The sequence below is a fragment of the Drosophila arizonae genome, chromosome 3 (genome assembly GCF_054131065.1).
Source record: "Drosophila arizonae isolate 15081-1271.41 chromosome 3, UAZ_ARI_1.0, whole genome shotgun sequence".
Lineage (NCBI taxonomy): Eukaryota > Metazoa > Arthropoda > Insecta > Diptera > Drosophilidae > Drosophila > Drosophila arizonae.
Window position 1 is genome coordinate 25,394,838 of NC_142923.1, and position 19,229 is coordinate 25,414,066.

At 39.2% G+C, this 19,229-nt stretch overlaps 6 protein-coding genes across 8 annotated transcripts; 2 read left to right on the forward strand and 4 right to left on the reverse strand.

Annotated features, from left to right (window-relative positions):
• Positions 1-99: 99 nt before the first annotated feature.
• LOC108611594 (uncharacterized) lies at positions 100-6,136 on the reverse strand. 2 transcript variants are annotated; one of them, XM_089465757.1, is made up of 3 exons: positions 6,006-6,136; positions 525-807; positions 100-359 (listed from the first exon to the last, which is right to left on the reverse strand). In XM_089465757.1, the coding sequence occupies exons 1-3, from the start codon at positions 6,008-6,010 to the stop codon at positions 228-230; spliced, it is 420 nt and encodes a 139-aa protein (XP_089321883.1). In that variant the 5' UTR covers positions 6,011-6,136; the 3' UTR covers positions 100-227. The 2 variants fall into 2 exon arrangements, with proteins under 2 accessions (XP_089321883.1, XP_017859807.1); XM_018004318.2 differs by lacking the exon at positions 6,006-6,136 and adding an exon at positions 1,030-1,187.
• Snx17 (sorting nexin 17) lies at positions 1,309-3,895 on the reverse strand. The gene has a single exon (XM_018004315.2). The coding sequence runs from the start codon at positions 3,665-3,667 to the stop codon at positions 2,141-2,143; it is 1,527 nt and encodes a 508-aa protein (XP_017859804.1). The 5' UTR covers positions 3,668-3,895; the 3' UTR covers positions 1,309-2,140.
• Positions 4,338-5,937, forward strand: Dus4 (Dihydrouridine synthase 4). Its single transcript, XM_018004316.2, has one exon. The coding sequence runs from the start codon at positions 4,614-4,616 to the stop codon at positions 5,805-5,807; it is 1,194 nt and encodes a 397-aa protein (XP_017859805.1). The 5' UTR covers positions 4,338-4,613; the 3' UTR covers positions 5,808-5,937.
• On the reverse strand, positions 6,050-11,729 carry LOC108611591 (protein CG10702). 2 transcript variants are annotated; one of them, XM_089465755.1, is made up of 8 exons: positions 11,618-11,729; positions 9,812-10,758; positions 9,556-9,636; positions 9,340-9,503; positions 8,890-9,012; positions 8,465-8,818; positions 8,109-8,412; positions 6,050-8,025 (listed from the first exon to the last, which is right to left on the reverse strand). In XM_089465755.1, the coding sequence occupies exons 2-8, from the start codon at positions 10,199-10,201 to the stop codon at positions 6,553-6,555; spliced, it is 2,889 nt and encodes a 962-aa protein (XP_089321881.1). In that variant the 5' UTR covers positions 10,202-10,758; positions 11,618-11,729; the 3' UTR covers positions 6,050-6,552. The 2 variants fall into 2 exon arrangements, with proteins under 2 accessions (XP_089321881.1, XP_017859803.1); XM_018004314.2 differs by having other exon boundaries at positions 11,489-11,629.
• LOC108611595 (uncharacterized) lies at positions 6,236-11,527 on the forward strand. The gene is made up of 2 exons (XM_018004322.2): positions 6,236-6,499; positions 11,431-11,527. The coding sequence occupies exon 1, from the start codon at positions 6,236-6,238 to the stop codon at positions 6,479-6,481; it is 246 nt and encodes an 81-aa protein (XP_017859811.1). The 3' UTR covers positions 6,482-6,499; positions 11,431-11,527.
• A 1,557-nt stretch (positions 11,730-13,286) lies between the features above and the next one.
• Positions 13,287-18,113, reverse strand: LOC108610785 (chymotrypsin-like protease CTRL-1). Its single transcript, XM_018003079.2, has 6 exons — positions 17,762-18,113; positions 16,140-16,502; positions 15,971-16,079; positions 15,710-15,894; positions 13,608-13,909; positions 13,287-13,521 (listed from the first exon to the last, which is right to left on the reverse strand). The coding sequence occupies exons 1-6, from the start codon at positions 17,832-17,834 to the stop codon at positions 13,408-13,410; spliced, it is 1,146 nt and encodes a 381-aa protein (XP_017858568.1). The 5' UTR covers positions 17,835-18,113; the 3' UTR covers positions 13,287-13,407.
• Between the last annotated feature and the right edge of the window lie 1,116 nt (positions 18,114-19,229).

Sequence of the window (19,229 nt, forward strand, 5' to 3'; positions counted from 1 at the left end):
TTAATTGTATAACTGAAATACACACATTTAAGTATATTATTTCGCATAAGAAAAGTCGAAAAAGTAAACAACAAAATCAAAAGATGTGAAAAACAGCAATTTACAGATCTTTGTGTTGTTGTCAAAGCATATGCGATTTATATAGAATTTTACATTTTACTTAGTCTATACGCTAACGGTGTTACGCGCAATTGTCCTTTATTGAATTATAGATTGTTTTGTTCTTTTTACTGATGTGTTGTGGTAACATGTATATTCTGTACCAGACGCTGTCCCCAATACTCTTCCAGATTGAATGGTTTGAAATTTTTTAATTGATTATCAGATTCATTGCAGTATATTTCACCCTGTTCGCTCACCTGTAAGCAGACGAAAAACAATTTTAGAAAAAAAATATATAATAACACATTAATCCACACACTATGAAGAAAAATGACCTGCCACAAGATGCTATAAATTGTCTGACCAAATATATATATATATATATATATATATATATATATATGTGTCATCTATATACTCACTTTATTCCAAGCCTCGCGAATGTAACGTATTAATTCATCGTGCTGTGATATGGGTACATTTTGCTGCTGCTGTTGTTGTTGTTGCGAGACAGTTGCATAGAGCACATTGGTGTTAGTTGTTGCATTATTAATGCTATTATTGGAGTATTGTGTGCTATGCGATGTGTTTGTTGCTGTTGATGCCGAAGATGGCGAAGCAGCCGATGCTGAATTTGCATTATTATGATGATGATGGTTGTGTGGTCCGTTGCCACTGCCCTGGCGGCGAATGTAGGGATAGCGTCTATAATAAAGTTATATATTAGGTTAGCCAACTCAGTTTTTCAATATCGCAAAATATATCGTGTAGTTTTTCGTGCAAAACACACACACACACACACATGCATGCACATCTACAGTCGCAAACACCCTCAATCACTGAGTGTTTACTTTTTTCAATTTGTATGCGTCACAAGCTTAGTGTAGTAGAAACATCTTATGCGTGTCAAGCGAATATCTGGCTTACCCATTGTTGCGTTCCATTTTGTAATTGTGTTGATAGAAAATATTGCTTTAGTTGCTATTTTTTGTTTATCACACAATTCCCAAATCTATTATTGGGAGAATTGTGAGCTATTTTTTTTCTTTTCGTTGTTGCATTTGACAATATTATCGATTGGCCGCTTATCGATTAATTAAAATGTGTTGGCAGCGCCAAAAGGCGGTTGATTAACACAGCCCAAAATATACTTAACAGCGGCTGCTACTCGCAGCCGTTAAAAATATGAAAACAAACCTTCCACAATTTTTACAATTTCGTTTTACGTTTATTTCTATAAAATGCATAACATATATATTTTGTTCAACTGTTAATAATTATTGAAAAAATAGCTGCACATATGCGTATACATACACTTACAATATAAAAAGGAAATGTAGATAGAGAGCAATCATATAAAAATTTTTTACAAAAGAATTATCATATATGTATTTATGTAAATAGTTCTTACTGAGCATTGTTAAACACAACACCATGGTTTTAATCAATTATCATTTCGACAATATGACCATCTCATATGTATTTCGATAATAAAACCTACTTTTGTCTTTAACATAATAAAATGCACATTAGTTAAAATTTTTTTTCGTCATTAGATTTGGCAGCACCAAGGTAAGGGAAGGTATATATGTAGGTAAATTACTGTTTGATTCGTGATAACATATAATTTTATGCCTTTGTGCTGCATAACATATGTATATGTATTACGAATAACAGTTAGATTTGTGCTAATAGTTTCAATTTCTTTAAAAATAAACTATTTTGGCGATGCGTTGTTTACGATCTGAAGTAAACAACAATTATTTTACATTTATAACATACACAAACATATTATTACAGCACTGCTGGGAAACAATTGAGAACCTTGAAGCAGCACTCCCATTAGCTGTTGTCGAAGTAGTAAAACTGAAGTATATCAAGGATGATATTGGAAATTAAGGTGACCACATTCTTACATCGAGAGTATATCAAGGATAGCCAATGATATTGGAAATTAATGTGACAACATTCTTACATGGAGAGTGCATTGCTGATCGATTGTTTTCCAGTTGCGCCAGGAATTTAACATACGTAGAGATTACAGATCATCATCGCCAATGCCCTCGAATGCTTCGTTGCGCACGGACGCAGCCGTGTCGTCATTGCGAAAGAAAACAGCCGCAAAGGTGCGAGCCGTTGTCAGCTTGTGTTGCTGCTTGGAGCGTTGAGCTAGAAACTTAACCGGCGGCGTCATTGTGGTCGATGTGCCTGATGTTGTGGTGCAGGACGAAGAAACGGAACTGGGCGTCGATGTGGTCGATTCCGATGCGCCACGTGAGGTGCTCGCCTCCTGCTCATCATCGCTGCCGCCGCCGCCACCATTGCTGCCATTGCTGTCGCTATGCAGCAGCTCATCGACCATCGCCTGCAGGGACACAGACATCAGCATCGCTTGCTGGCTGGTGATAGTTATCCAGCGGAGTGTTTGCTTCGACATGAGATACTCAAAGGACAACTGCAGCTGCGTGGGCTGGTCCCGCGACTCGTACGTATTATGCATCGCACTCACTCGCCAGCATCGCATCCGTGTGACCCGGAATTTGGTCTCATAAATCTTGGCACCGCGTGCCGTGCGTAGGCTTAGCTCCCGATTACCAATGGTCACCAGCGCTGTGGTGTCCAGCTCCGGATAGTCCACTTGCGCGGCGCCGAACTGCAGACAGCCATAGGAGGGCAGTTGACGCACTAGCTCCAGATATTGCAAGGGCCGCGACTGCAGTTGCAAACTGCACAACTCCCGTCGCATTTCGGGCGTACAAATGATCCATTCGCGAGCCACATCCGCCAGCGTCTGATTGTAGAGTAGGTTGAGTGCGACACTGTTGCCCAGCAGCTTGGCATCCCAGCGTGAGTTCCAATAGCACGTGCGCAAGAGCAATTGACAGGGCTGCGCATGCATGCGCGAAATGTAGGGCGATTCGAAGTCCATCAGGCGACGCAGTAGCAGCACGGCGGACGGATCATCAGGTGTGGAGGAACAGGAGGAGGCTCTCTCTTCGGGTGCCTCCACATGTCTCATGAGATACAAACAAAAGAATTGCATTAGTTCGTCGGGCAGCTGCAGCATGCGGCAGACGGACTGCAGCAGAGCGCTTGCATTCTGCTGCACATGACAATTGACCAGCAATTGCACACCACTTCCTCCTCCCGGTCCTGGTGCCCAGCCACTATACACCTCCACCTGGAGCTGCTGTTGCTCATCCTCGCGACCCACAGAGCACTCGGCCAGCGCCGTGTCCAATTGAGCGCGCTGCAAAAACTGTTGCAAGTATGGGAGGCGTGCGATTCCCGCATCCTGGCCAATGATCTGCAAATAGTGCTCCAGTGCGGCACGTCGAGTCTCCAGCTGACTGTTGCTCAATGGCAGCAGTCGCTTGGGTGGGAATGGCGGCAAGGCGGCGTCCGCGCAACGCCTACGCAGCTGTTCGTGCAACGCGTGCAGCTGCTTGTAGCGCAAGCAGCAATGATAGTTACCATTAATGTAGATATTGTATACCGTGTATGTGGGCGAGCCACCGCTCCCATCCGCATACTGTTCCTGTGTGTCTGGTATTGAGAAATGCATTTTGTTGTAGTTGTGTCGCTGTTGTTGTCGTTGTTGTTGGACGCTGTTGTTGATGCGTTCACTATTTCATTGCGTTTTACTTGCACGTCATTGACGTCTCTAGCCTTTTGTTGGCCGATTAGTCACTGCGCTCTTTTATTTGTACATGTATTAATTTATTTAATTAAAGATATTGCGATTGAGTTTTTTCACCTACACGCTGGAGGTGAGCAACTCACTTTGGCACTATCGATTCATTTCATTTATTGACTTATCGGTTTTTAAATTTCAGATATTAGAGATGGGTTCTAAAGCGGAAAAATTCAACATGTACGAATATGTTTTGAAGTTAACGTGATGTAAGAAATAATATTATTACAGTTTCTTATTATTAATAGTTTTTTCATATGATTTGATTTTAAGATTATAAAACCTAATTTAAAATAAATTATTTTATTATCTTGGTAATTTAAATATTTATTTTGCATACATGTTAATGTTCTCTAGTAGAAACTAAAGTAAAATTAGAATTAATACGATTTCCTTTTTAAAATCGTATTTTGAATACTGTATGGTAATTTATTTGTCATTTTAATCTTCGTTTGATTTAAGTAAAAATAACAATAAAATAGGGTATTTTGCCTGTCAGCATTATAAATTTAAAACTAACGCACATCGCTAAAGATGGTGTATCGTTTACAGCTAACTATCGACAAATTACCTCTCAGTTTTTACAATTCGAAAATTAAATATGTATGCGAACTATTCTTTTGAAAGGTTAATTTTGCTCAAATTAGCTTCAGGGTAGCTAAGTTTAATAATTCCAAGCATTCAAATTATTGAGATCCATTTTTCAAAGGCTGCTGCTCAGCTGAGTCAGCAGCTGATCTGCACCTATCAGCTGAGTGTGTTTTTAAATTAGGTAAAACGTGGACGCCACGAGAATAGATCAACAATCATATCTTGAATGGAATTGCCAAGACAAAGACCCCACCATGACATTGGAGCTCTCTTTGCTGACACCCAGGGTTTTCTGCGGGTCAGTGCTCCCATGGTGCGATACAGTAAGCTGGAGTTTCGCAGATTGTTGCGACAGAATGGAGTCCAATTGGCGTTTACCCCTATGATGATAGCGGATTCAATCAACAACAGCGAGAAGGCTAGACAGAATGAGTTTACGACTGGCCTCGATGATCAACCTCTCATCGCTCAATTTGCAGCCAAGGATGCACTGGAATTTGTTACAGCGTCACAACTCATTTATCCCTATGTGGATGGTGTAGATTTAAATTGTGGCTGCCCGCAAGGCTGGGCAATAGCCAAAGGCTATGGTTGCGGTCTTTTGCGGCAGCCTGAGCAGGTGCGCGACATTGTTCAAAGTTTGCGGCGCACACTGCCTACAGATTTCAGCGTATCGGTGAAAATGCGTCTCATGAACAGCAGCGATAACCAGACATCAGTGCATAAGACAATTCAGCTGGCTCAGCAATTGGAGCATTGTGGCGTCACATTCTTGACGCTGCATGGACGGACACCCGCACAGAAGCATTCCAAGGATACACTTAATGTGGAGGCCATGGCCGAAGTCGCCAAATCTCTGCAAATTCCACTGATAGTCAATGGCAATGTGGAAAGCTATCAAGATGCCTGCAAGCTGCACAAACAAACGCAGGCCGCGGGCGTCATGGCTGCCCGTGGATTACTTGCGAATCCGGCCTTGTTCAACAGTGACTATCCACTGGCAACTTCAACGCCAAAGGTGTGTGTACAGCAGTGGCTGGACATCGCCGAGTCTGCGGGTGATAATTTGCATTTCCAGTGCTTTCATCATCATCTGAGTTTTATGTGGAACAGCGCAATGAAACGCGCCTTACGCGTTCAATTCAACAGCCTCTGCAGTAGAGAGCAAGTACTGCAGTTCTTGGCCGAGCACTATGATATCCGGCCTAGCTCTAATAGCTCAACCTACCAATATACAAATTGTACTTATACCCACTTCACGCCACCCAAACATGCTCGCCACCTGGCCGTGGAGGCGGAAGATAGCGGTTGGGATGCTAGAAGCGATGGTAAATATTTCACAGACTTCAAAAGTCAGCAAGTCTCCAGCGAAAACGGGGACGATCTTGATCTGGGTGGACTATTCCTAGACGACGATTGATGTGTGCTTAAAATCAGTTAGATATAAGTTTGTGTGTATTTTTGAGGTGGTTTGAGGCGACAGTTACATGTAAATAAATTAAATGGTATTTCTTAAAAGTACGTTAACACACAACGTACTTCGAAATTTATGCAAAGCGACTAAACTTCTTTTAGGAATTTTAAAATGTATATATCGATAGTAAGTTTGAATACTTACACCATATGTTTGGTAAACTGAAATCGTTATATAAGTCTAGCTGCTAAAGACTGAAATCTTTTCATTTTATTGTAATAATTATAAAAACAACCGACACAAAACGTCCATTTTGACTTATTTCTTATTCATACCCTACTCGATAGTCGGTAGCTTAAAAATATCGGTACATCAAGCGTCACCCATCACTAAAAACAAAGCAGGAAAGCAAAACAAAAGACAAACATTATAAAATGCGTCGCCGGGAACTACAGACTATACAACTTAAGCTCTCAGAACTCAAAGAGTATGAGCAGGCTAAAATGGAGCGTGCCAAGGCACGCCAACAGGTGCCGTCGCCACGCACACCCACACCCACCTCGGACAGCGACATTATGTTGCTGCCCTCGAGCAGTGTGCCGACAATGTTATTTGCTAACAACAGCAACAACGCCGACGATGAAGCTGAGGGAACGGCCAAGGAGTCAAGGGATGCATAAGTTGCGCTTATAGTAATGGTAAGTTGACCTTTGTAGTTATGATTACAATTTCATATTAATGTTAATTTACATTAATACTCATTATTACCAATGCTGCTACTGCTATTGTTGTTATTGTTGTTGTTCTGAAAACGCACCGTCTCAAAGCCATCCACGAGTATCTCACGATCCTCGGTCTGTTGGCGCTCACGCAACCATTGCTCCCGCACTGGCACATATCGACGCAGTCCCGGCCACTTGCGCCAACAGCGCCGCTTATAGAGCAGCCAAACCAGCGATAATCCGCATCCAAAGAAGAAACATAACAGAAATATGCTTACACCACGGACATGCGAATGAATCTCTTCCTTCCCCTCCTGCGCATGTTCCTTTGTCTTAGCTGGCTGTAGACCTTCATTAGGAATCTCCGGCGCTATCGTTGGCGGCATCTTGCTTTGCTCCGCGTCGCACCACGTAATTGCCACATAGTTTGTGATGACATCTCCAGCTAGCGAATGAACGCGCACGGCACACTCGTTGTAGGTGCCGTTCAATGAGCTCTTATGCACGTAATTCGCCAGGGCATGCTGACGTCGCGTTATACAGCTCAGATGCGTTTCGGCCACCTGCTCGGACACATTGCTGCGATAGTGCAGCACGTAGTTAACAATCAATCCATTCGGTTGATCTGGCTCTGCAAAGCGCACAATGTAGTCCATTGTCTTGGGGAGACGGCATGCCATTATCAGCGGCAAATCTGCGCCGATTGTGAAATTTGTGCGCTCGTGCACCGTCGTGGAGCTGCTGCAGCCGAGCATATTGCAAGCCTGCAATTGCAACGAGTATAAGCGATAACGCTCCAGCTGGCGCAGCTCATAGGCCGTCACATTGGCATCCAGGCGCAGCTGTTTTCCCGACTTTGCCCCCACGGGCGTGCAGTTGTCAGCCTCATCCAGACTGCAGCGATACATGTCAGCCATTTGGCTAATGAAATCCTGATCGAGCGCTTGATTTGCCTGTCGGGCACAGCATGCATCGTAGTCATCTTGTTCCTGGCGCCATCGCACTGCTTCCATGTCCTGCCTGGTCGCCGGTTGCCGGCAAAAATTGCGCTCATCCATGTAGGCGACATCGTCTGCCAGCTCGTGCACGGTTAACATATAGTACTCCAGCTCCTTCCCATTCAAGCGCAGCGTTAGCGTATTGTCCGTCTTTTTGTTTACGGCCAGTGAAGGAGGCTTCGGTATATCCATGTGCGTTTCCACGTACATCAAATCGCTCCGTGCATCGTGCTGCGCATCGCCTCCAAAGGTACGCAACAAGCAGGCGTAGCGCGTATGCGGACGAAGCTGATCCAGCTGATAGCTGTAGTGGGTGCCATTATCTTGAAGATCGTCCGCAAAGAGCAATAGTCTCTGCCAGTTGATGCGCGTGCAGACTGGCGCCTCCAGTTCGCTCTGCTCGGCGTATTTTGTGCCCAACGGCACGGTTCTATAAATCAGCTCCAGCTCCACGCTCATTTGAGATTTCAGCCAGCTGAGTTGCACTGTGCGATGCGATGTGGGCTGTACAGGATAGAGGGAATCTACATTTGCTTCAAATCCTTTTATAGAGATTAGCTATATATGCTGTAGGCAGGCTGACTCACCTGCACGATCAACTGCAGCTTGGCTGGACCGCAAAGCACCTCCTGATCGCTGGTCTGTAGCTTGTCCATCACCTTGTCGTGTATGACGCGATCCTGAAACTCTCTGATATGCCTGTTGCACAGCTTATTATTGCGATCCATGTACATGCCGCCGGTAATAAACTCCAGCTGCTTGGTTGGCTCCCACAGTTCGGTGAGCTGCTTGTTGTCATACAGCACGAAGGCGAAATGGCGATTCTCGAGCGGATCGCCGTGTATGCGGCGCAGGTTGCTCAGAAATTTTAAGCTGCTCAGCTGGGAGGCACTAAAAATAAACCATTCAATAGACAGTCCTGTTTTTGGGATGTCATACGAACCGATAGATCTTCAAATGTCCACGTATTTCGCGTAGACTGCTGAAACTCTGCTCCAGCTGCTCCTCGTTGACCTTGTTGCGTATGGTGATGATGAGGCTGCTGTTAACAATTTGGCAACCGCGCAATTCCTCGGCATCGGCCAGATTGTAGATGACAATCATTCCATCCATATGCTCCGGCGAACAGACGCTAATGCATGCCTCCAGCGGCGCACAGCGTACGCATTGTGATGCGGCATTGGCCTTGTAGCCGCTGGGACAGAATGCGACGCACTTGTAGCCAAACGTGTAATGGCCATGAATACGGATGCATTCGTCGCGGGTGTAACAGCGTTGATAATGCTCCAGCACATACCTGCAAACGGACTAAGACTAAGTGGCAATCAACCAGACGCCAAGCCGGACGTGGCTCAGCTTCTCACTCACTTGTTTGGCGGGCAACGCTTCACACAGACACCCGCATCCGTTAGTCCTCGGCAGACCACGCAGCCTGCGGCTGTTGCATTGTGACAGCCGCCCAGGCAGTCCTCATGGCAGCTCTGCAAATTTCTGTATAATGCAACAGAGTACGAAACAATTCAAATTGCTTAATTTTTTTAAAATATTGTCCCATGCTCTAACTACATAATCCAAAGCTTAGTCTTTACTAAGTTTAACCTTCTTGCAATAACATCATTGGCTTCAATTAACATTAAAATGTTAGTGTTAAGCTTCTCTTAACTGATTGCCTCGAAAAAACTAACATTGAAATGTTAAATGTCGAAACTGTGCAATCGCTTTCAATGATAATTTCCGAGTTTCTTAATTGTTTTTTCTTACGAAAATGATAAGTTGATAAGTCATAAAATAATATTGACAAGAAATCCATACACCCACCGATCATAATGTACCACATTATCGTTTTCGAAGCGTTGGCAGGTGAAATTCGACCAACAATAGTTGGAGGCGCAACCTTTGCAGTTAGCACGATGCGTACAGTTGTTGGATCCACTGACAATATGATTCTCCCCAGCACTCAGAGTGAGTCGATCCCAATTGACCTATAGAAGGAGAATTGTCTAAGCACATCTAGATATCACGAATTATGCATACCCTATTCAGCTGGCAGAGCTTGGGGCAGTTGCCGATGTAGACGTGTCCACGTTGTATGGCAACTAGAGATTTGAATTCCAACTGAAATAGAGAGAACAATAATATCGATAATCGATCAGAAGATTAAGCTCTTTCAAATACTACATGTGAATTTTACTTGCCTTCTCAAGTCAATCAATTCTTATATATCAATAAATTATATAATATATACATATCTCATCATTTCGCAATTTTCTGCATAATAATTTTCACTTACCAGTTCTAAATCGGGCATACTGCTAATGCCCAGAGCATAATTAAGAAAGAGTTTTCGGCCGCGTATTACAGTGAGATTGGGAAACATATCACGGATGTTGGTCAAGTCCTTTACCTCGGTGAATATCATAAAGTCCGTGATTTCGCGTAATTTGGGAAACGAATACGCCGTAAAGTTGCAATTGTGACTGGGCAGCAGTGTGATCATTACATAGCCAATGACCACTGTGCAGTTATCCAATAGTTTCATTTTGCTGCATTCGTTGCGTATATCTATGCTGGTGCACTCTCTGAACTCGGCTGATGGATTTGGCTGTGTGGCTGCCAAGGCCGAGGCCAAGGCGAAGATATTAGCTAGCGCTAGCAACATGTTTCCAAGCTTTAGCAGCATGTTGCCAAGGGTCTGCTGGTCGTGCGTGCTTATAATTGTTGCTGAAAATGCGAATGTTGCTGTTGGTATTGTTGTTGTTGTTGCTCTTGTGTTGTTTGTTGCTGTTGTTTACATCGGCGTCTTTTCAACATTGCTCAGCTTTCTGCTTTTTCATCTGATTTGTTTATATGGTGTATTTTGCCGTTTCTCTGTCTTTTTCGCACTGTTCGCCTAATTAGCGCATTGGCTCTTGCCGATCGCACTCGAATTCCCCGATTAGCTGCAATTTATGAGTTTCCACACTATCGTCAACAAAAATCTCCCGCGCGACTTCAGCTAAATTTTGGTCACCAACTTTTTTTCGCTTAGTTGTCTAAAAAATCACACAAAGTAAAAACACACACAGGCACGAACACAGTTGAAATGATTATTGCAGCTTCTGCAAAAAATCACAACGTCGCCTTTCTTCCTCTTTTAAGCGCGAGTATCGAACTGATTTGATTTCAATATTGCGGTACTTTGGCTGCAGAATCTTTCCATTAGCAGCGTTGCCACTAAACTCAAACTACAAGAAGGAGCTGATTAAAATATAAAATGGAGAAGAAATATCAATTTAAAAAATATTTCATCTGAGAAAAAAATCTTTTTTATTTGATGTCCGCTCAGCAACAAATTATTAAGTGCATTTTGAATATTTCTGTTATTTTAAAAATAATTATTTATTTATTTTGTATTTATTAGGGTATTTATTAGATTTTAATTTTTTTTTTTTTGCATTTAATATTTACTTATATTGTATTTAGTTATTTTATATTTTTTTTTTTTATAAAGCTATACTTTGATAGAATTTATTTTTATTATATATGTTTTTTTTTTTTTTATTTATATTTTTATTTCCATAGTAATATCTTGAAGGAATATATAAAAAAAATAAAAATAAAATAATTAGTGTAGTGATCCTACTTTTATAGAGCTCTTTAATTAGAAATTTCTTATTTAATTATTTGGTCGAATTGTCTTCTTAAGCATTCAAGTAAAATTTATTGAGTTGCCTTTTAACAAACAGAATAAATTGGCGAAAATTGATCTACCGAAATAGTTTAAATGAAGTAATGTTGCTAATTAAAATTGCTCAGAAAAGAAAACAATTAGGTGATCAATTCATTGAAACTTGTTTAATTTTTTGTTCGCATTAAATTTTGTCACACACAATTATAACAATATTTTTATCTAATTCCGTTTCTTTGCAGGTGGCTATCATCAAAGAATCTAGACGCTGTATAATAAATACACCACTTGACTTTATACCTCGGTATATATTATACAAGATATAGTTTTATATAAAAATCACGAATCAAATTAAATTTTTTAAGCACTGCTCATAAATAGTTATTAATTTAGTTAAAATAGTTCAATTGTATTTATTTAAAATTTTACATTCAATTTGCCAATGATTTGTTTTATGTTACAATAAAAAAAGTCTGTGTAATTTGTAACGATTCGATTTCTGAGACGCGTTCACGACGATCTTGCTGCGGCGCTGTCCAATTGCCGACTGCTGGAATGGAAGCCACAGAGTCTGGGCCGGGATCTTAACGATCTGTGCGAGCCATCAAATTGATTTTTTATTTAGTGTGTATTGCCGCTTACACTGCGCATCGCGGTTGATGGAACGCGCCAGCGCCAGCGCCAGCGTCGGGCTGACTGACTGATCATCGGCTTTGTTGTACGGCATTTCGAGGGCAGGCCGTAAATTAATTTGAAGCATTTGATTTGCCGTCGATGTCGTTCGCGTTTTCAGTTAATTTGTCAACTGTGCAGCTGCCTGTTGCATAATGCAGCGCACTCGAATCGAATGCAATTACACGACACAATGCAACGTGTAATTTCTCGCAGTGCACTGCTCACTGGGGCTGCCTTTCCATTTTTTGTTGTCGTTGGTTTTTTCTTTTTTGATCCAGTTCCTGTTCTTGGCCATCCTCCTCCTGCTCCTGTCAAACGGCCAGCTGATTCGTATGGCTCATAAAAACAGCTGACTCCAATTAACCACATGGCATAACGACTTTACGGGAACCTACATACACACGCACACACAAACACACATGAAAAGACGGAGCCATGCATCAAAGCAGCTGAGGCCAAAAAGCTATTAACGTTAACGACAGAAGCATAAATATGGTAGAAAAGGGCTTAAACGAAGCAATTTTCCAGCTGGACTTAAAGCACGTTGATGGCATTTTAAAGAACTTTATTATTTTTAGCAGATATTTGGAGAGATTTTATGTTATTTTAAATATTAGGATTTAAATCAAGCCGCTGTTCTTTCAAGCTCGACTGTTCGAATATTTAATGTTAATATTTTTCAATTTAGAAATATATATAAATATAGAGATATAGGCAGAGAAGGACTGATAGAGAGAGAGAGAGAGAGACAGAGAGAGAGAGAGAGAGAGAGAGAGAGAGAGAGGGAGAGATCAATCGGTATGGTAGGGATAGAAAGAGTTAAAGTGAGAGTGAGATAGAACGAGAGATTTAGCAATAAAATAATTTTAAATAGATATGAAATGCAGATTCAACATGGATTAATTTCCATATTTTTTTTGACTTGAGAGTCCTGATTCCTATATTATAAATAAATTAAAGATATTTAAATAAGAACACGTTATTTTATAGATCTTATCTATATTTTATAAAGTTATCTAAATTTTAATAATTGAATAGAAGAATACCATCTATTGCAAGAGAAACGTTTGAGTTCAATTGACTGAATATTTTTAGAGTAAGACAGCAAGTATTTATTCAGCATTTTATTCAAATATGCGACGAATTTGCTCTTTAAAGTCTTCCGATAATAAATAATAAAAAACAGAATTCAAGTGAAATATTGTTTTCTTTGCAACGCATTATTTGTATGGAAAGATCATTTGTTGTTCGGAAGGCCCCGTTGCTCGTGTCAAAGTTCAATTAATTCAATTAAATTAGTGGTGTGCGTGTGGATGTGTGTGTGAGAGAGAGAGAGAGAGAGTGTGTGCGAGTGTCATATAAAGTCCAACGCATTTGAATCCCATAATTTACATAAAATGAAAACGTTCTCGCATGAGAAAAATAGTTTTGAATGTCTGTCTCAAATATAAAAAATATAAATGAACATATATTTATTTATAAATATATTCATGTGCATTTAAAAGTTAAGCTTAGCTTAGGAAAATTATGAACAGTAGCTGTGTCTACTCTGGCGGCGTATTGTCATGTATCCATTCCTGGAAGTAAACCAAGCTCGTGTAGACGCTGGGTATGCGCAGCCCGCCGCAATTATCCGAGCCAAAGGACATGATGCCGATCTGCCAAGAGAGAGAGAGAGACAGAGAGAGAGGGAGAGGGAGAAGTTCATCATCAATGGCATGTCAGTCAGCTGGCTTAGGCTCACCTGTGAGAAGATATTGTTCTCCTGAATGAAGAGTGGCGCACCGCCAAAGCCTTGGCATACGTCTTTGCCCTCGCCGCCGGCGCACATCCATTGGCCCTCGATGGAGTTGGGTGATTCGAGGGCGCCCGTGGAGCCATAGTTGCGTAGACAGAGATCCCAGCTGGTCAGCGGCACGTCCAGATGCGACATCTCCGGCTGGCGTATGCTCGACGTGGACATCTTGCCCCAGCCGGCGATGGTCGCCCGTTTGCCCACGACCAGATTGGCGCGTGTCTTTTGCAAACAGATCGGCTGGGTGGCCACTGCATTGGAGGACGAGGAGGAGCAGATGATGAAAAAGAAGACGAATTAAAAAAAATCGATACGAATCTAATTCTTGGGTCTGGCTGCAGAGACTGTTACGCCCCTTTGATCGTGGGCCAAAGATAAGGGAGGCAGGGCGAGGCAGGGCAGGGCTGGGCATGGCAGGACAGCTCGTTGTTATAGTAACATTGATGCTCTTTCTCATTGTTCAAACCCATTGATTGGCCTTGCGCTCACGTACGCCCATAAAACGTTATAAAGCCATAAAAATCGCCAGCCAACGAGCCTGGCCCGCAATTAAGGTAACGCTCCCCGCATCTCGGCAGCGTGGCAAATGTGTTGTTTACGGGTTTGCTTTCCACTCCGGCCCAGCCCACTGACGAGATGCTGACGGTAATGCCCCTTATTTGCTCAGATCGCAATGATATTGACGCTTTAAAATTCAATTTAGATTTATGCTTTCCTTCCCACAAAAAGAGAACGAAAGCCCCTCAAATAACATGAATAAATATCTGATTTAAGTTATACATCAAATAATTGCGGGGCGAATTTCATAGTTAATACGGATGAAAATTTTATGGCTTTATAATTTACCAAAGATAACTTGGAAATTGACGACTTAATGAATTATTATTAAAGATTCCCTTACCAAACTTGGTTCATAGTGCAGAACGTTGGTGGGGTAACTGCTGTATTTCTAATATTTAAAGATATATTGCCCTGCTCTAAGTTACTCATTTCTATACATAATATATATATATATTTCTATAGATGATATATTTTTATTTATTAATTATTATATGTATTTATTATTTTGTATTATTTATCATGTTTTATATTTAATTACTATTATTTTGTATGTATCGTGTTTTTCAAGCTATGAATAAAATATATAAAATGCATATTCGTATTTCAGAAAAAGGTGTTTGTATAGGTTTACTGGAATAAAAATTTCATAAATTTCAACTAAACTTATTTTAATTCAAACTTGATTGATGAGGTTGTTTATATCAGCAGAAGTAAAAATAATTTTAAGTCCACCTTTTTGTATTTCTTGGCTTAGTGAAATATAGAAGGAAAACGTATATCGAAAAATGCATACAATAATATATTAAGTCTTTATCTATTTTACTTATATCGCGCATTTTACTTTCATACCATATACATCTACCAATCTAATAGCATTTTCGTTTACACCCAAGTCAATGTTGTCATTAAGGTATTTCGAAGTTCTATTTAGCGTTTTCATATTTAATATATATTTATGGCTAATAATCATACAAAAGTCTCTCAAAATGTTCGCTCACTAATTTCAGTGGCATAAACAGCGAGTGTAAAGTTTAAAATATGAAATTTGTTTCAGATTTCAAAGTCCAGAACTATTGAACTATATCTAAGATCGAAACTTGGCTCATTATTTGCTACACTAAGCACAGAGCGTGGCTTGTTGCTGGACGATTAAGTTAGCCTCCCACCGTGCCGTAGCCCCTTCTCCCTTCTCCCATACGAATTGCCGCCCCTAGCCTCGAATTAGCAAACATGCAATATGGGAGACGATGCGACGCATATGGGCTTGACATTATTGAACTTGGCGAGTCGAAAATAACAAAAGCAGAAAATAGAAGAAATATCACAGAGCAAAACGATTTTTAATTAACGTTGACACTGCGAAGCGTAACCAGAAACCCCCAGCAAAGCGACCCCTGGCTGTCCCCCCCTCTCTCTCTCTCTCTCTCTCTCTATCAGTTCCCATTCCATTGACCCTCTGACACCGTTCGTTCCCCTTCACAAGCGCTTACCCGAGTAATTGAGCGGCGTTTTGAGCACCAGCAGCGCAATGTCATGATGATATTGGCCTTGCTTGTAGTCGGGATGCACAATCACATGGCTAATGGCATGATTCACTGAGCGCGGTGCACAGAAGCCAGTGCTGGCGCAGTCCGGATCACTGGAGGTGTCGTACTCGCCAACGCGCACCGATGAGCTGAGCAAGGGAAAGTAACATAAATTTACAGAGAGATAGATGGGATACATGTGAGATATAGCTGAGCATGACTTACAGTCGATGGCCATCGGCTTTGGCCAGTGCACAATGGGCGGCCGTTAGGATGACGCGTCGCGCAATGATCGAGCCAGCGCAGGGATAGGCAAAGGCGCCCGTGTTGACATCTACAGTTGAAGGAGTTCCTTATATAACTTCTCTAATAGAACTTCGTTCATTTGACTTACGCTTAAAGCCCACGCGCGCCACAAACGGATACGAGCCGAGTCCCCGGTAGAAATGCCCCTGCACCAGCGACTTGCCGCACACCTGATTCTTCTCCAGCGGACTGCTTGGACAGCACACGTAGGGCATCTCCTCGCCGCCGCCACAATACAACGACTTGTCGCCGTAATAACAGTTCTTGGCCACCTCGTAGATCATGGCCGTGCAGTCGTGCAGGGGCGTGCACTCGGTGCCAAAGGCGCACTCCGAGGCGCCAGCCGACTGGCCCAGGTAGGAGCGGGCGGACACCGAGTGGCTGCTGGCGCTGCTGTTGCCATCGCTGCTCAGATCTCGCTTGGCATAGGTCGCCGGTATAACTAGTTTCTCTGTCAAGCAGTAAAATTTTATTTGATATTACAGTAAATATTATTATTGAATGTTGTTCAATGTAAATTATATAAAATCTATAATTGAATTGGAATTCATTTTTTGTCTGATAAAATAACAATAAAAATAAAAATTGTAATGCTATAATGCTATAATTATTAAAATAAATAAATGTTTAATTAAAAAATATGATAATTTTTAGTAAGTTAGTAACTTGAAAGAATTATCTGACTAGACTAGGAATATATTTCCAAATTCATTTTAACATAAACTGTTAAAAAATTTAATTCAGTTTCTAATAGTAAATACAAATCGTCGAAATAATATTATTTATTTAACTAATTTTGTTAAATCTAACAGTAAATTTAATTTTAAAAAACTTCGAGTGAATAAGTTTAAAAAATCTTTAAATGTAATACGAGGATTAAATTAAATATTAAATTTTTAAATATCTACAATGCTTACATAACCGCATTCTATACCTTTAAATAAAAAATGTAAGTATAGCAAAACAACAAACAAATAGTTTATATACCTTATAATACGTAAAAATTTATAGCTTTTTATATTTTATTTTTTTTTTACTTAGCAGTTAAATTTTTTTATTGCTATTTTTATTTTTTGTGTTAAAACTTGTATAGAATTATATTCATTCTAGTATAATTGAACTCATCAATTTTTTGTTATATATTTTTATTTATAATAAACATTTTAATAAAAAAATGTAATAAAATTTATGTTTTAAACTTTATTTGTAAATTAAAGTTTTGTAAAACACACAAAAAATCCTATCTAGCAATGTCTTATTCATATGCAATCTCTATTAGAGAATACAAATAAAAATAAATAAATGGGAAATAAAGCATAAAAAAAAATAATTTAATAAAAAAAAAATGGAAAATAAATAAAATTAAATATTAAATTAAAAAATAAATAAATATATTGACAAATTTTGTATAAATTATAATAATAGTAAAATATATAACAAAAACATACCTTATTTAAAAAATTGTATTTTTTACAAAATTATTTTATTTTATTAAATAATATTGAAAATCCAATGTTGAAGATTAAAATAAAATTCAAAATTTATAAATAAAATAGAAAATTAGTTTATATGCGCGTATGCAAATAATCAGTTTGACGTAATTTTAAATTTTGCTTAATATATTCTCTATTATTCAAGTTGAATATATTTCATGTTCCCACAGTCAACTGTTTTATTTTAGATATAACCCATTTAATATTGACTACCTACCAAATTCACCGGCTTCAGTTCGAATGCTTGCAAATATATTGCAAAATATGAATAATGCATAGAAGGAGTGCATAATGCTTAGCACGTCGCCAAACACTTGTGATGTGATTTAACCAAATTCTTATTGAGGCAGTAGAACACTTGGCATCACTTCACTTATTAAATATCGAGCTGTCCTATTAACCGACGAACCGAGCGCGTTAACAAATCTCTGTCGACTAAACGGTACGGCGCGGAAGCGCACTGCCCAATGAAAACGAAAACTGAAACTGAAACTGAAAAAATGAAAAATGAAAACTGAAATCTAAAATTTTATGGCCAGGTAGCCGCTGCTGCTGCCACTGACTAACTGACTGACTAACTGATTTTTATGACAATTTGGTCTCAATTCCAGGTTCTGTCGTGTTTAGCTTCTTTTTTTTTTTTTTTTTGCTCTGACTCCGATACGATCCGGGCACGCTCTTTGTATTTCATGTTTGATATATGTGGATCATAGCAACTGGCAAAGCCAGCCGGACAGTCATTAGTTAGTTGAATGCAGTTTTTATTTACCAAATGATGAGCACATATTATAGAACTGTGGTTAAGCATATACAACTGTTGCAGTTGTAGTTGTATATGATGTATAACTGTTTTGGACTGAAGCGAATACACAGAATATAGGGACAGATCGGGGTATACGAGGCAAATGATGCGACTGTTTGCGGTACTTTTCACTTTGTAATTGTAAATAATTTGTTAAATATACATATATTGCACACAAAAGTTCTTGAATTAATTTATCAGCTTACTATATACGCATTTGCTGAAAATATGAATTCAAATTAAATGATTATAGAAAATGAATCACTAAAAAAAATAATACATATACTTTAAAAAGCTTTTTTCACAAAATCAATTACTTTCAAATTATATTAGATATGAGGCAAAATTTCTTGAAGCCTCTGGATGAGGAAAAAATATAATAATAATAATAAAAAAAATATTAAACATTTTAATTGGTTTTGTAAAATATAAATAAATAAGTAAATAATTTTTATTTATTTTATTTTAAATATTTTTTTATTGTAAATAATTGAGGATATTTAAAATTAAAATATAATATATGAAAGCCTAATAAACATCTTTTGTAACCAATTTTTATCAGTTATTTTATTTTATTTTTTTATGTGAAAAAATATGGCATATTTATTTTATTTGTGTGTGGACAAAGTTAAAATAAATCAAATTATGCCAAAATCAATAAAAATAAAAATAAAATTGAAATATAAAATATAAAAATGTATTAAGTTACATTATTTATTTTTATTAAATTACTTAATTAAATTATCTATGGTTGATAATATTAATTATTTATTTAACGATTTTTTTTTTCGTTATATAAATTTAAATAATGAAGAAAAATATTGATATTTATTTCTTTTAACATTTATATTTTCTTTTACAAATTTGAAAAGCTTTAGACTGC